The sequence below is a fragment of the Canis lupus genome, chromosome 1 (genome assembly GCF_048164855.1).
Source record: "Canis lupus baileyi chromosome 1, mCanLup2.hap1, whole genome shotgun sequence".
Taxonomy (NCBI): Eukaryota; Metazoa; Chordata; class Mammalia; order Carnivora; family Canidae; genus Canis; species Canis lupus.
In genome coordinates this window covers 83,485,345-83,502,286 of record NC_132838.1, presented here as the reverse complement: position 1 = coordinate 83,502,286, position 16,942 = coordinate 83,485,345, and the positions used below count along the sequence as shown (strand labels likewise).

Genomic DNA, 16,942 nt, shown 5'->3' with positions numbered 1-16,942 from the left:
TGGGAAGACTTGTTGCATGAGGCAAAAACAAAACAAACAAACAAACAAACAAAAAAACCAAACAACTTGGATGTTCAGCCAAGAACGGGGAAGATCCAGGAGGGATGTGTTGGCTCTCTGGTTTGTAGAGGAGGGATTGACCCTTCTGGGTTGGCTCCACAGGCTAGAACCAAGACTAGTAAGTGGATTTAGGCTAATTATCTGGGAGAAGTTTCTGATAAATGGGCTACCCCAGGAAATACAGTCCTGTATACCAGTTTGAAGGATGGATTCACATCAGCGGGCTAAGTCAGATTAAAATCCTGCTAAAGTACGGTTTTTTGTTTTGTTTTGTTTTGTTTTTTGTTTTCCAATTCTGATATTCTGTGATTTGCTTTGAGACAAGTCTCATGTCTCGTGTGAATTGTGGGGCAGGCTATAGATTTCTCACCTGAAATTGGGAAAAGTTGTTGCTTACTCTGTTTTCTCTGTTTTACTTTTCCTTGGTGAAATTGTATCTATTTCTTGCTTGTTCGGGATTTGCAGTAAGATGTTTTTGATTACTTGCTCTTAAGATGAACTACAGGGACCTAGATTCTCTCACATTCTGCTGATGAGGAAGCTTTAGAATGAAATAATGAGGCCTTGTATTAGTGAGGGCAAGGAGGTGGCTCGGGGTGGGAATATTTGAGTGTGCCCATTGAATCACATACGGTGAACCAAAACCCTTTGAATGTATTTCAGGCAAAAGTCAAAGTGCTGTAGCAAAAGCTTAGATTTTTGGGATCAGACTCAGATACTTTCTCATTCGGGCATGTAACTTAGACCTTCTCCGTCTATGGACTCCATTTCCTCCTGCCTACAATTAGAATAATTCTTCCTTTGTTGGAAAGATAATGTAGGAAAACATCACTAAGTGGTAACTTTGGTGATTAGTACTGTGAGCTGCATAGTGGCTTTCAAGAAAATAAGCCATTTGCTCGTTCTCTTTTGCTGGGCAAGTGTCTTGGTTTTTCAGGATTTTTTTTGTGTTTTGTGGGTTTTTTTTTTAGGATTAACCTTGTATTAAGCTAATACAGAGCTTAGCAGAATGCTGGGGCAATATTCAATACTCTTCTGAGATTGATACAGTTCTTTGGGGACTGATAACTGAATACCCAGAGGGTCCTGAGAATAAGGAAATATAAATAGGCTCCAAATACCCATAGTCCAGTTTCATTTCCTTGGCTTCTTGCAGATGTCTACTGAGGGAGTTGCTGGTTCTGCCTTCTGGTAGTTTCCCCTTGCTGTTGTAGCAAATGACTAACCACTTAGTGGCTTGAAACAACACAAATGTATTATCTTACAGTCCTGGTGGCTGGAGGTCCTGACCTTAAAATGAAGCTGTGTCATCAGAGTTGTGTCCCTTCTGGAGAGTCTAGAGAAGACTCATTTCCTTGCTTTTTTCAGCCTCCAAAGGCCATCTACATGGTCTGGTTTGTGGTTCTTTCTTCCTCCTTCAGAACCAGTGGCATAGCATTTTAAACTCTCCGTCTATCTCTCCCTCTCTCTCTTTATTTCTCTCCCCCCCACCTCTGTCTGTGCTTCCATCTCTGTCTCTGTCCTCTGCTTCCACCACCACATCTTCTCTGACTTTGCTGCCTTCCCTTTCTAAGCCCCCCTGAGATTACATTGGATCCACCCAGATAATCCAGGATAATCTCCCAATCTCAAAATCCTCAATTGGAGCTGCAAAGTCCCTTTGGCCATATCCAGTGATAGTTCTTCATAGGTTCTGGGAATTGGGATGTGAGGACTATTCAACTCCTCCCATGCCTGTATATCTTAGGACATTACTCTGAAATCACACAGATGATACATCTTTCCTTGAGCACCCTGATTAAAAAAAAAAATTACTATAGTGCTTTTGCTCTAATGCCATTTTCTCAAGACTTGTCTGAAGAGCTCAAATGCTGAGCCTTGAACCTGAAGGAAATTAGGAAGAAATCACAAGTATTCTCTGAGAGATTGACTGAAACTAAAGTCTAAGAAAGATATCGTTCGTGTTATTTTGTAGCATTCCATGGCCCTGTACAATTGTATCTAAGATGAGTCGTGCCAGATATTACTTGTTCAACTTGGAATGCCCTTTGAACTTGTGAAGATATGCTTTAAAGATACTTTCTCATATGAAGATACTAATGTACGTTTCTTTTGCATCTGCTCAAAGTAGATAGAAATATCCCTAGGAGACATCCCCTCTGTGTACAGCTCTTAGGAACACTGTCTTCTGGGTAATTGAGATCTCTGGGTAGCTGTGATTTTAATTATTTATTTATTTATTGTACAGAGAGAGAGACAGCATGTTAGCAGGAAGTGTGGAGAGAGAGGGAGAGAAAACCTCAAGCCAACTGCATTCACTGCAGAGGCTGATACAGGGCTCCATCCCATGACCCTGATGTCATGACTCCAAGATCACCACCTAAGCGGAAACCAAGAGTCAGACACTTAATCGACTGAGCCACTCAGGCACCCTTGGATAGCTGTGGTTTGAAATTTGCCCTTAGAAACCTTTCATTTTAAACATCTCTCAGAGTAGTTAAGAATATATGCTCTGGAGTTAGGCTAGCTGGCATCCACCTGCGCTTCACCCTTTGCCAGCTGTGTGGCCCTAGGCAAATTCTTAGACTTTGTGAGCCTATGATTTTTTGCATACTTCCTCCATGCTGTTGTGTGATGAGGACACAGTGCAGCAGTGCTGGCCACTTAGCTCGTACTCTGTAAATATTAACAGTTTATCAGATTTCTACATTTACTTGACTTCTCACTTAATATTTAATGAATTCAACAGCCTTGTTATAAATATCACTTTTGTTCAGTGATTCCAAGAGGTCGCTGACTATGAAGGGACAAGGAAGGGAATTAAGAAACATAAAGGCAGACTCTGGTGAGCGAGTGGTTGTTGGTGGTAAATTCTTAATTTCCGGACATGTTTACATGTGGTGACTTCATTCATTCAGCATTTAGTAAGCATATAGCATATGTTACGTTGTATGTTAAGTTTGTGTCACAGGAAGGGTTATGCAGAAATGAGCAAGAAACTTAACCAAAGGTTTAGAGACATGCCCAGTATTCTTTGACTTCCCCAAGGGCAGAGGCAATTCATTTGTTCTACACATTCGCTGGGTAAGCCTGGCACTGTTAAGAGGAGGTAAGGCTAATCCATCAGTGAGTCAAATAAAAATCCCTGCCCTTAGGGAGCTAACATTCTAATAGGGGAAGACCAATGATAGATGGGATCAATGAAAATAATATGTAATGTGTTAAATGGTGAGAAATGTTACAGGAAAAGATAAATCAAGGAAGGGGGTGTGGGGTACGCTGGAGGGCATGATGGCACTTTTAAATTGGGTGGTCAGTGAAAGCCTCCCTGAGAAGGGGACATTTGACCAAAGAATTGAAAGTAGAGAGGTTGTGACCATTTGAGATTTAGAAGAGTATTCCAGGCAGAGGAAAACCAGGTGCAGAGATCCTAAGGTTGGAGGGTTCTTGGTGACTTTAATTAAGGAAAGTGGTCATGGCCAAACTCTCTTTGGTTCTATTTTGAATGTTATGGAGTCTGGAACACAGAAGGCAAATTATTACAGTGGTTTTAATATTCTTGGGGAAGCACAAAAGAGGCATCACAGTCAGCATTTAAATGATGGAGAAGCAGTTTATCCAGGGCCTGTGTCTCTAAATGGAATTCAGCAAGTTGAAATTTCTGACTTTTCAACATTGGGCATTGGAAGAAATCAGTCAGGAAGACCAGTGGCCTTGGTGACTTGGTTCTTCCCAGTCTCACCTGAGAGTGTGGGGAAAGGTGTGAGCTGGAAGGTAGATTCCAGCCCTAGGTACCTGGGTTCTTAAGTTTTCCAATCAGTGTCATTCTACAGGATGACAGCAGAAGGGGATTTATAACTTTCCAAGTCATCATTATTGATGTCTAATTTACATACCCCGGAATGCAGCCATTTTTGTAGAAGGTGGGATGAATGTTGCCAAATCTCTAAACCCCACAGTATGCTGATAAATACTAAACAACTGACTCTTCAGGAGGGAAAGAAGCCCTAATTTGTAGTCTTTGCCAAATTTTCCTGGTTAAGTTAATACTCTGTAATTGTTCATATCAAGTTATCAATGTGAGCTCATTGAACAGGGTGTTGAGAAGATACGAAGTTGGATCTCATAAGCCTACGGTGACCTGGGTCCAGCTCATGGAAGCACTTGTTACTGATGTAATTACCACTACAATAAAGATACTGAATATTCCCAATGTTCCATATTTCTCCAGGTTTTCCCATAGATCCCCACTCTGCACCCAGATTGTCACTGATGTTTTCTGTCATCATAGATGACCTGTCCTAGGATTTCATATCAGTGGAACTACACCATGTACATTCTTTTGTATCAGCATGGTGTTTTGAAATTGTTACTTTTTATTGCTGGGCCTTCCACTGTATGGATATACCACAATTTGTTTTTCCATTTACCTGTTGATGGATATTTGCAGTTTGGGGCTGTTAGTAAGAAAGCTGCTGTAAGCATTTATAAATGAGTTTTCCTTCAAAACAGGACTTCATTTTGGGGGAGTAAATACCTAGAAATGAAATGTTATGGGTGATGAGGAGGATGTATGTTTCAAAGGAAATTACCAAACAATCTTCCAAAGATGTTGAACCATTTTATGCTCCCATTAGCACTGGGTGAGAGTTACAGTGCTCCACAATCTCATCAGAGCTTGGTATTGTCTGTCCTTTAAACTGTAGCCATTTGGGTGTGCATATAGTGCCGTTATGATTTTAATTTGCATTTGAGCATCTTTTTACATGCTTATTGGCTTTTTGTATATCTTCTTTGGTGAAATGTCTTTTCAAATTTTTGCTCCTTTAAAACAATTTCTGGAATGGAGGTAAACAGCCTTCCAAAGGGGAGTTCAGAATTGGGGTAAATGTGTAACTCAGAGAGGGTAAGAGGGAGAACAAGGCAGACAGGTTTCATTGACGTTGCTGCTTCATAATCAGGGTGACCAAATTTGATGGGGACTGCCCCAGTATAAGTATAAACAAGTTCTTTGTCCCTGGAAATACCTCAGTCCTGGGAAAACCAGCATGGTTGGTCACCCTATAGAACTACGCATAAAAAATTAGCAAATTATATGCCTGGAGTTATTAGTCTGGAGGAAATTTTAGTCGCAAGCACATGTGACACTGTTTGTGGTGAATGAATTCAGAAAGGCCACACAGCTCCTCATTGGGGTCAAAGCCATTGTAAAATATACGTCTTCTGACTCCTAACTCTCTGCTCAGAAGTCAGTAGCTCCCTTGTGACAGAAGATTTTAGTTACACAGGGAAGTTTCCTTCTTGCTAGCAGAAAAACAAAAACAAAAACACTCCAATATTTGTTTTCTGACAGTGATTTATTTGGCTCCAGTTTTAATTTCCTGATCAAATGCAGTTGTTCCTGGAAGAACTAAGACATTGAGTCATACCAGTCATTTACACCTTAGTATAAAATAGCTCATTAAAAAAAAAAAAAAACAACACACAAAAGACCAAAACCTTTTCTAAGAACAGTTTGGTTTGAGAAAGGGTCATTATAGGAAAATTCTGGGTTCAAGGATGAGAGGCTACCACTAAGGAAGAAAAGGCACAAATTCTTGACAGAATTGAGGACAAAAGATGAAATTTATTGGCTTAGTGTTGTCGAAGGTTGTGTTGTGAGGCAGGGAAGGGTGTTTTGTGCATGGCCGTAGAGAAAAAGAGCTTAAAGGGGTCAAGAGGGAAGGAATTACTCTCCTGCCTTTATGTGGGATTACGGAAAAGGTTGAGCCTTGGCTATTCTCCTATTGATTTTGTACTTCATATATGCCTATGGTTTCTGATTTATTTATAAAACCTCCCTATGATAGTTATATATTGTTCCTTGTTTTAGCCCTTGTCAGCATTGGGTAACATAGAAACACAGTCATCTTTTGTTTTACATTGCCCTGGAGGAGCTGGATGGAATGTCTGCTTATAGATAATATTACTGCTCTGTTTTCATACACTGTCTTTCCTTTGAATAGCTCTCAACATGTTATGACATTTTTTTTTCTTGATGTTTATTAAATGCCCTCAGCATGCTCAGTGCTGTTGAAAGAATATGAAAGACACAATTCTCGCCAATAAGGGACATGCATATTAATAGATGGGAGGCATAAACATGCTTTTAAATATATATATATATATTTAAATTAAAAAATGTGTATAACTCTGAAAGGTGACTGACTGCTTTGTTTAAATGATGTAGAATGATTGAACCATAACTCCGGCAGAGTTGGTGCTTCAGTGAAGGTGGAATTAAACTTTTTTTTTTTTTTTTTTTTTGCGGAAATTAACCTTAATTTGATAGTCCTGTTATACTCCTGTTGGAGATTTTGAATCATCTATAGGTCTAACGTATGCAATTTTAGCAGCTCAAGGATTCTGATGTCCATAGCATTCACTCCGCAGTCTTTGTCGAGAACTTATTATGTGTTGAGCCTTATAGTAGGATCTGGAATCAAACGTAAGCACGACAGGTGTGTCTGTCTCATCGGAACATACAGGCATGCGGTGGGGGCTGAGACATTATACAGATCAAAGTATTAACTACAGGCATATATTTCTGATTTACTTTATAGACTATAGTATTAACTAATATTCACTGTTAACGATTACTGTTTATTTTCAGAGCAGAGGGAAGCCCCTACAAATTTTAGGCAACAGTAGGACCAAATTTGCATCTTGTGGCCTTTCTCTGGCTGCCGAGTAGAAAACAGATTTGAGAGAGGAGGTTGGTGTGTATGGCCCTGAGCAGACTAGAAGTGAGTGTAGTCATCGGACAGGTGGTCAGAACAGACACAGTGAGTCACCTGGGGGCCTGGGGCTCACTGGTACCTATAACCCATGACTCAGGAGGTACATAACTCAGAAGGTCTTTAAGTTGTATAAGATTGTGTAAATGTGTAGCTACTTTTTCAGAAGTTGTGATCTATCCAATTTTAGATTTAGTAGGGAGCCTACTGTGGAGTCCACCAGTCATTCTACTTTGGAAGGCATGTAGTATAGACTGTTAAATAGCTTGTAGAATCAATCGAGCAAGCAAAGCTTTCAGAAACGTCCGCCAATGCCACATCACAGAATAGGTCTTTACAAGAGTTGCTACTTTGCCCTCAACAAAAAGCTGAAGAATGAGGAAGCTACTCTCTGTTGCCCCATAGTCCTCTATAATCTCTTGCTAATTTATCAGTAAAATGGGATGTGCAAAATGAATGTGCAGAAAGCTAGCAGCCAAGGCATTAAGACCTCTGCCACAACCACCGCTGAAAAGCATAAAGGCCTCCAAGAGAGTGCCCCAGGATGCTGTAATCTACCTTTCATTGGCAGAACTTTGATCAACCTGGCTGCATAGAGTTTAGCTTTTTAGCTATGCAGTATAGGAAAACTCACTAGAAGGATGTTGGAATGGGCCCCCCTTTTAGGATGCATCACGTGACCTCACTTCACCCTGGTTCTAGACGTTCAACAGGGATTTACATTTCTTTCCCACCCCCCCGATACTAGCTGTGTACTTGTGGGCACTCCCAGAGCTCCAGTAACTTCACTTATCAAATTGGAGGTAATGATATTTATCTTCCAAGGGTTCCTGGGGGAATTAAGTTAAATATGATAACATGTAGAAGGAGCAGCAAGATGCCTAGCACATGGCAGGCATTCAGTAAATGAGACATCAGTCCGTCACTGAACACCATTCACCAACCCTGTAGAGGAAACAGAATCCCTGAAAGTGAAGATAAACTAGAGCTTACTGCTAGAGAGATTTAATGGGGTGGACAAATGTGGCCCTTGTACCAGGCACACAGACTTTGGAAAGCAGTTTTGTCCCTGGAAGAGTAGGTGGGATATGAGTGTGTGTGTGTGTGTGTGTGTATGTGAGCACTATTAATTTATTTCTTTCATTTTTAATTTGTTTTTCTTTATTTTAAAAATAGTGACTATACATCAACAATGAAAAGACAGGCTCTCGTTGTAGTTCAAGTGTTCTTCCTGAAATATCCTATGCATTTAAGCATATGTGTAATATAAGTTCGTTCTTTGTTCTCCTGCAAAAATTGGGTCATATTTTCTCCCTCCCTCCCTCATTCTCTCTCTCCCTCTTCCTCCTTCCGTCCTTCCCTTCCCCTTCCCTTTTCTTCTTCTTTTTCTTTTTCTTTTTCTTTCCTACCTTGAAGATAATTCATTTTAGTTCATATAGAACCAAACACCTACCGATTATAGCTAGTTTGCATTCTTTTGCTTTATAAAATTTGCTCTAACATCCATTCTTATATATAAGTGATTGTATCTGTATAATAAATTTTTAGAAGTGGAAAGACTGGGTTAAAGTTTAGGTATAGTTTATATCTTAATTAGGTAGTTTATATCACCAAATGGTTCTCAAAACAGTTGTCCCAGGGAACGCTCTTTACCAATCCTATATAAGCTGCATTTGTGCCTGCATGCTTGCCAACAGCGCGTCATCAGACTTTTTGACTTTTGCCCATTAAGATGGGGAAGTTAAGAGGTAAATACTAGAGTACACCAAGAGGAATTCTGACCAAGGGATAGAGAGGTAAGGGATCAATTGCAAGATAGGAGGTGAGAGAAAATAGGACTTAAATATAAATTTAGAAGGGAAACCAGTAATCTGACTTGACCAGACAGTGCACCTGTTCCTACAACCTCCAGTCCTTATAACCACCTTTACCCATAAACATTTTTATCTGCCATTTGACTCTGATGCGCAGTCTCTGTCCACTGTACCTCCTGTGTCCTGATCTTACAGTTGAGGAACCAAGACCCAAAATGGTTAAGTGTTGTATCTAACATCCTAAAGTAGTTAAGTCAAGACAAGGGCTCTGTTTTCCAGCTTTGTACCCAGTACGTAAGTCCAGGATTCCAGTCTTTACCAAAGAAGCCACAAAGGATCAGAATAATACCTTCAGGGTCTTGTTTCATCCTTATTTGAGTTTAATAGTTTAGTTGAATTCAGTTATTTCCTATAATCAAAGAGGCTCCATTACAGTTGGGTGGACATGGTCTGAAACTCACGGACATTTTTCATGCTGGTGATAGGTTCTGTATAAAGTTCTTCCTCAAAGATTTTATGCCCCTCTCCAAAAGAACTACTGTGTTTACCCAAGGAGCACTCTTGACAAAAGCTACATGAGATGAAAGCTCTAAGCTCCTTGGGATTTTAAGATTTTCTTATAAAGGATTACACAGCCCATTGTGAATTCTACCCTTAGTCCTCTGGAATCTTAAATTTGGCCCATAAATCCCTCCTTGAAACCCTCTTGGAGACTGAGACTAGCATCTGTGTCCTCTTCCTCATTGTTTGCTGCTGCTTCAAAGTCCCGGATCTTTTCTGTGCACATCTGAGCAGTTTCCACTTGAGTTAAAAACGTGTGACTTAAGCTTGTCAGATCTAATAATGATTAGAGATGTTCATTTAGAGCATAAAGTCTCAGAGAGGGGGTGACTCTAAAATGGCATAGAGATGGATTGATCATCCTTACTGGAGGGGATGGGATGATGATTGAGAACTGATGGAAAGAAGAGAACTAAAACAATAAACCTTTTACCTGGAAGAATGAAGCTGGGCCAATGACTTTTTTTTTTTAATTTAATTTTTCTTTTTCTTTTTTTTTTTGATTAAGAAAGCCAACTTTTGAATTGTCCCAATTGGAAAACATCCTGTTGATGGTCATTCTTTGAGGTCAGAGCCATGGTATTGGGGAAATAGCCCATTTGATGTATTTACACAAAGAGAACAAAACAAAAGTATCAGTGTCAAAGAATGGAATTTGTTAGAATTTGAGGGCTACAGTGATCTTAAAATTAACTAGCCCAATGCCCAGTTTTATAGGAATAGAAAAAGGGACATAGTAAGTATATGGGATTTAGCCAAGAAGCCACTTCTGAACAGTGTCAGCCAGAATGAGGACCGAGCTGTTCTGTCGTCATTTGGTGTACTGTTCAATTTCCATGTATGTGACCCACATCTTATAATCTGCTGAGAGAGTATGATTATCTAGGATTTTGTTTGTTTTCCCGATACTGGACAGTGACTTATTTTCAAAGCTATCCTGAACAGACCTGTTTTCAACTAAAGGGAGGGCAGCACAGATGAGAATATGAATTTGTCAAAGAAGTGGTTGAGATAAAGTGGATCAAACTATTTGTATAGGGGATGCTTCATTGATAGGTAAGATATGTGATCTTTGTCTTGTAGACACTGCCCTCCCACTTTTAGTTTTGCAGTAAATGAATAACTGCCATGTATTTATACTGTCTGCTTAAGTCAAGAAAACAAGCTAAGTAGTGTTTTCTTTGTGAATGACCAACTGCTCAGGACTTGTTTCAAATTGATGATATAAATAATCTAACAAGGTCCTTCATTGTACATTTCTCCAAGCAAACAGAATGCAGTGTGTTTTTATAACCAGATAGCTATTTGGTTTTTTTTTTCTCTTTCCCACATTTGGATATAAATGGATATAGAATTACTTAAAATGCTGCATATAAATTAAACATTAAAAGGGAGATACGGAGAGGCTAAGCTGTCCCATTATAATCTTTAGTTCTGCAGTCACTGCCTCAAGGACACTCCATTTCATATCACGTGTCTTGCTTTTGAAAAGTGATCACCGAGGTTCAAGTAACATTTGAGCATGGAGGCAGCTGCATAATTTATGGACCTTGTTTTGTTGTGCATCCTCATTTTAATGAAAAACAGGGAAAACAGAAGACTCCCTTTAACTCCCATTCACTCCGTTTTGCGCTTCCCCTCCTGTCTCCACAGATCGGGGCCCTCAAGGACTACTACCACTTCTACCATAGCAGGACGATTAAAAGGTCAGTTCTCTCAAGCAGAGGAACCCACAGTTTCATTTCAATGGAACCAAAGGTAAGAAGAACCAGTTGGGTGGGGACCAAGAGGCATAAGCTTCTGCATTTTTCATTGGTAATATCACACTGGGAACCGATGACCAGCGTGAAGACTCAAATTTCAGGAGCCGTCACATCACCCTGGGGTCCAGCAGCTTGGCTTCCGCTTCAGACAAAAATAGACAATGGCTTGATTTTCACTGAGATGCCAGGATCATGTCCCACCTGGAGAACGGCCCCGGGGTATCATAAATATGGGTTCTCATGGTGAAGGGAGGAGTGTGTGGGAGGAGAGATAGTGATTGATTTCAGAAGTACTGAAATAACACAAATACCACACCATCCTACTGATTTGCCTGCAGATCTGAGGTTCTAGCTGAACTCCATAGAGGGGTCTCTAACAGAGTCTTTAGGTCAGGGGTCTGGTCACCCCGAGTCCTCACAATGTCAGGTGGGACTGATAGAGCCGTGTCATTGGCAGCCCAAGGACTAGATCGTGTCTGGGATGAGAAGGGCACTGAGCACAGAAGGGATAGAAACTGGCTCCTGCTCTTGAGTTAGGGCTCATCAGGTAACTTTCTTGTACGTTGTCTTTATTCCATGTCCCTTAGGGTTATATGGCCAACATACCCCTGGGATTGCCAAGAAGGAGATATGATACATGCATGATATCCCACTCCATCCTAGAGATGTGGGACAGCTTTAAGCTGGGAGATAGGAAGCTGAAGGGCATTAGGGACCAACAAACCAGTAACTAGCAATTAAAACTCAGGATGAGTTATGCACCTGCCCTTACTAAGTTAGAGGAAAGGCATTGACTCTGAGGGGGATCTGCTTGGCCCCCCGGATATGGCTAGTAAAGTGGGAGAGAAGGCAGCTGTATCAGCCTGCCCCAGTTCCTCTGTGGGCTCTCTGTTGATTATTTATTGATTAGGAAGGGTCCTCCCACCCATTGTGTTTTGGATTTGCCACATGAACTCATTTTCAAATAAATTGTTGAACAAGTCCCTACAAGCAAGCCTAGGAATCTCACCTAGAGATTCCACGAAAATTATATTCGTTATTAAAGCAAAAAGTCCTTATTTGAATTAATATGCAAATCAGGTTTGCAGTTTGGAGTCCTGCCCTCTGTTATGTGCCACGGTTTGCCTTGTTTAATTTGTTTCTGGAATATTATCACAGTGTTCATGATTGTGAAATGGTATCTTGGTGGTTTGAGAAAGCACATTTCTTGTAGGTCCCAATTTTCTATGACCCAATTTTGGGTTATAAGAACATCCCCTAAGACTTACACTCCAGTGGCCTGAGGATTGTATTTTTTTTCTCCCTTCATCTCTATTCAGAATTGAATGTCTCTGGAAAAGCAATCTGTTGGGATATTCTTGAATTAGCTAAATTTTTGAAGCGAAGTCACGTTTTTCATCTGCTAAACAACTTTTTTTGAAGCTTTCTTGAACTTTGGTAATTAAAATGATTCCAATTTCATAGCTCATGTGTGTAGTCAGTGTGAATTTGAGAAACCAAGTACTAGCTGGTTTGGGAGGTAAGAACAGAATGTAATGAGGCATTGTGTTCATAATGAAGGGTTTATTGAATATGGAGCTGTTTCAGTCTTCAATGCCATCTTGGGGAATCTTGGTCTTCATTTTTTCTTTGTTTTTTAGAAATATTTATCTATTTATTTGAGAGAGAGAGAGAGAGAGAGAGAGAGAAGAGGGAGGGACAGATACAGAGAATCTTTAAGCAGACTCCGCTGAGTGTGGAGCCCTTCCTGGGGCTTGATCCCCCAACCCATGAGATCGTGCTCTGAGCTGAAATCAAGAGTCAGATGCTTAACCAACTGAGCCACCCAGGCACCCCCCCGGTCATTTTTTTTTTATCTCAGTGCATCAGATAGCTTATCCAGGATCCAACAGAGACCTTGGATGCCGGCACACAGCATACCTGGAATGTATGGCCTTTTTCACCCAGTCCAGGAGAATAGGGCCATTTTAGGATAGCTCTAGGGAACATACTCAGTTACCTTCCTCCTCAATAAAAAAAATACCCCTTGGGAAGAACAATATCTTATTCTTTATTCAGATGCCTCTTGCCCCTCATTCCCACCCAGCTATTTATACAGGAAGGCCATGATCCGACCGACCTTGCAGATGGAGCACCATGATGGGGACTGTCCACAGTTCCTTTCAGATACTTCTTATAGCTCATTCATTCATTAATTGGCCATTCCTTGAGCCTATAGGATATGACAGGCCCTGTGGTAGGCTCTGAGGATCTGGAGCTGCAGTGGTGCCCTAAGGGAGCTCATGGCAAGCTTCCATGGTGGCTTTCAGGGAAACCCAGCACAATCCAGTGTTGGGGATGGGGAAGGGGAAGGAAATGGGATGGAGGTACACTACATTCCTCCTCCTTCTCCAGCTCCCTCCTCGAAAAGCTCAGGCCTAGTTGGGTCACTATTATTATTTTTTAATTTTGAAAAACTTTTTACTTGAAGAAGTCACAGAAATGTTGTGAGGAATCCCTACATAAGCTTCCTGCATTACCCAAATATTTATGTTTTACATTTTACCAGACTCACTTGATCATATTCTATAACGTGTGTATGTACAAATCTTTGTATATAAGTATTTTTCTGAAAATTTGAGAACAAATTATACACATGATGTCCCTTTGAGTATATATTTCACTGGGTATTTACTAAAATGAAAGACATTCTGTTATTATAACCAGAAGTACAAACCATTAACATTCTGGTAGAAATCTGGATATTAACATTGATTTAATATTATTATCCAGTCTACAGATTTCATTCAAGTTTTGCCAGTTGTCTCTTTTCTGGGCCAGGAACACATTTAGTTGTCATTTGTCCCATGTCCCTTTTGTAGACTGTGTAATACTTCTTTCCCTTTTCTTTTTTTTTTCTCTTTAAACAAGTAGCACTTTTTTCTTTTTAAAGATTTATTTTAGAGAGAGAGAGAGAGAGCACGTACACAGGCACACTTGTGCGCACACACATAAAAGCAGGAGTAGGGGTGGAGGAAGAGGGAGACAGTCCTCAAGCAGACTCCCCATTGAGCATGGAGCCCAGCACACAGCTCCATCCGAGGACCCTGGAATCAGGACCTGAGCCGAAATCAAAAGTTGTGTGCTTAACCTACTGAGCCACCCAGGCACTCCAACAACTAGCACTCTTTTTGAAGATTATAGGCCAGTTATTTTGTAGATTATCCAATATCATGCTTAGTTCAGGTTTAGCAAGACTATCAAAGAAGTGCATCAGATCAGGATGTGCATGATATTGACTTGTTTCGGTACTCATGATTTTAACTTTGGGACCTTGGTGGTGACACATGTGGTATCTGCCAATTTTCTCTATGTTAAAATGACTAGTTTCCCCTTCCTAATGAATAAGTGTTTATGGGGAGATGCTTAGAGACCACGTAAATGTGTATGGGCTGACTCTGTTTCACTCCCAGCAGACCTCATTGGGAGTGTAGAGCTAGTGTCCACATGACATTTGCTTTCTTAGGAAGATCTTCTTTTCCTCTTACTGTTGGATGTGTATGTGGTGGATGGCTTGTGTGCCACAGTGGAGCACATGTGTGATTTGGGTGATGGGACCATAGGAAATAGCTTAGTGGCAAACATTGGTGATGGATCAAAGTTATTTTTGATTGCCATCTTCTTAATAAAGGGCATACTGATCAATTGCAGGGAATACACACACAACGCAGACCCTGGCTTTTACTTGCTATAGTAAATTGCATGTTGTTTTTTTTTTTTCCTCTGCTTTTGTTTTTATTTAGAAGGTTCTAAAGAAGGAAATGCAAAAATGACCAGGAGGGTTGTAAGAACAAGCTTCCTGGTGCTAAGAAAATGCTGTGGTCAGTTGGGGCACATGAGCTCAGAGAACCAGAATAGCCTGGTCTCCATATGTTAACATTATGTTATGATTAGCTTTTTAAATGACAGAGATTCACAGACTTCTAAGACAGTGTCACTAGTACCGTAATAACAGTTTTGCAGAAAATGTTGGTACCGTATTACAGCGGTTGGACCAGTGAGTCTTACAATATCCTTATCCATACCTTTCTTTTTGACTGACTAGCTTTTCTGAAAGAGATCTAAGCTAAATTTTAAAAACAACAGTTTTGAGTTAACATTCTCAGAAGCCTCTCATTAATCTGTTTAGAAATCTTTGCCAGCCCTGCAGCATTTGGTCAAGGAGGCTGTCATTTGTAGAAAGCTTTGGAATGGAAGTTCTTTTTTTTTTTTTTTTTTTCTCAAAGATCTATTTATTTATTTGAGTGAGGGTGGGAGAGAGAGAGAGAGAGAGAGAGTGTGTGTGTGTGAGCAGGGGTGGGGACAGAGGGGAGAGAGAGAATCTCAGGCCGACTCCCCACTGAGTGTGGAGCTGGATGGGGACCTTGATCTCAACAGCTTGATATCACAACAACCTGAGCTGAAATCAAGATTTGGATGCCTGACTGACTGGGCCACCCAGGCGCCCCAAAATGGAAATTCCTTATAGCTTTTGTGTTGCCCACACAGACACAGGCTTGGGTGGAGGTCAGATTTTTCATTCTCCTCCTCCTTACCCAGAAGAGAAAAACCAGAATCCTAAATTTCCTATTAGAGTAGATATTTAAAAATTAAAACAAAACCAACCAACCAACCAAACAAAACCCTTGCCATTAAGTTAGGTTCTCATGTCCTGTCCATGTGTAACATACAAATACAGCTCCTTTTACCCATTAGATTTTATCTCGAATGTTCCAGCCTTTCCATTTATTTATTTTTGTATATATTTTTTATTGGAGTTCGATTTGCCAACATAGAGTATAACACCCAGTGCTCATCCCGTCAAGTGCCCCACTCAGTGCCTGTCACCCAGTCATCCCATCCCCCCACCCACCTCCCTTTCCACCACTCCTTTTTCAACTCCCCTAGTTAGGAGTCTCTCATGTTTTGTCACCCTCTCTGATTTTTCCCTCTCATTTTCTCTCCTTTCCCCTATAATCCCTTTCACTATTTTTTATATTCCCCAAATGAATGAAACCATATAATATTTGTCCCTTTCCGATTGACTTACTTCACTCAGCATAATACCCTCCAGTTCCATTCACGTTGAAGCAAATGGTGGGTATTCGTCATTTCTAATGGCTGAGTAATATTCCATTGTTTTTATTTTTTCCAGTACTCCTTCTGAGTTCAAGTCTGTTTATAGGTCGGTTTTTTTCCAAATCTAGGATAGAATCACCCTCTGCCATGGAATAAGGAATAGATGCCTCTCCTGTCTGGTTTTCTCCTAAAGCTCATGTGTATCAAGCTGCCCCATCACATGGATGTGTGACACTATATATCTCATCTCATTATGGAAAAACTATTCGTATGATATTATTTACTGCAGAATCATAGAATCCTTAGATGGAGACTTATCTTTTTGCTCTCCAGTGCTGGCATGCTTTCCAGCATACCCTAAGAGGGTGGTGGGTTTTTTTGTTTTGTTTTTTGTTTGTTTTTAGATCTATAAGCATGCCCAGTGACAGAGTTCAATACTGGATAAAGCAAACATTTCTATAATGAAGAGATTCAGCTTGTGGAGTTCTAATCTGCTGCCTGTTATGTCTACCCATTGAATCTATTTTTTCCCTTCCAGATTTATACATAACGGCTCTTTAAATACTTAAAGCCCCTTGCTTATTCTCTAGGAGCAGCAATTGTTCCTCTATAAATGTGGCCCAGAATGAAGTGCAAGCTTATATTGCTCCCAGAGATATTGCCCATTTGTTACGTTTATCCATAAGCCATTTCCTCTGAAGAGACTTTTCAAACAGAGCATTCAAGTATTGAACAGTGACAAATAAAGGGGTACAAGGAAAGGAAGGAAGAGAAAAATGGAAGTGCTTGGATGTAGTTAGCAAGATGAGTGGGAGATAAGCCCTGGGAAAGATGACAGGAAAGCTCAGTGTCCTTACCAACCCAGGGTGGT

At 40.5% G+C, this 16,942-nt stretch overlaps 1 protein-coding gene across 4 annotated transcripts in view; it reads left to right on the top strand.

Moving 5' to 3' along the window:
• PCSK5 (proprotein convertase subtilisin/kexin type 5) overlaps positions 1-16,942 on the top strand; it is a 457,779-nt gene that overhangs the window by 30,058 nt on the left and 410,779 nt on the right. For all 4 annotated transcript variants that reach the window (XM_072837738.1, XM_072837739.1, XM_072837740.1 and 1 more), the window contains exon 2: positions 10,865-10,969. In XM_072837738.1, coding sequence (XP_072693839.1) covers positions 10,865-10,969 — 105 coding nt within the window. The remainder of the gene's footprint in view (positions 1-10,864; positions 10,970-16,942) is intronic.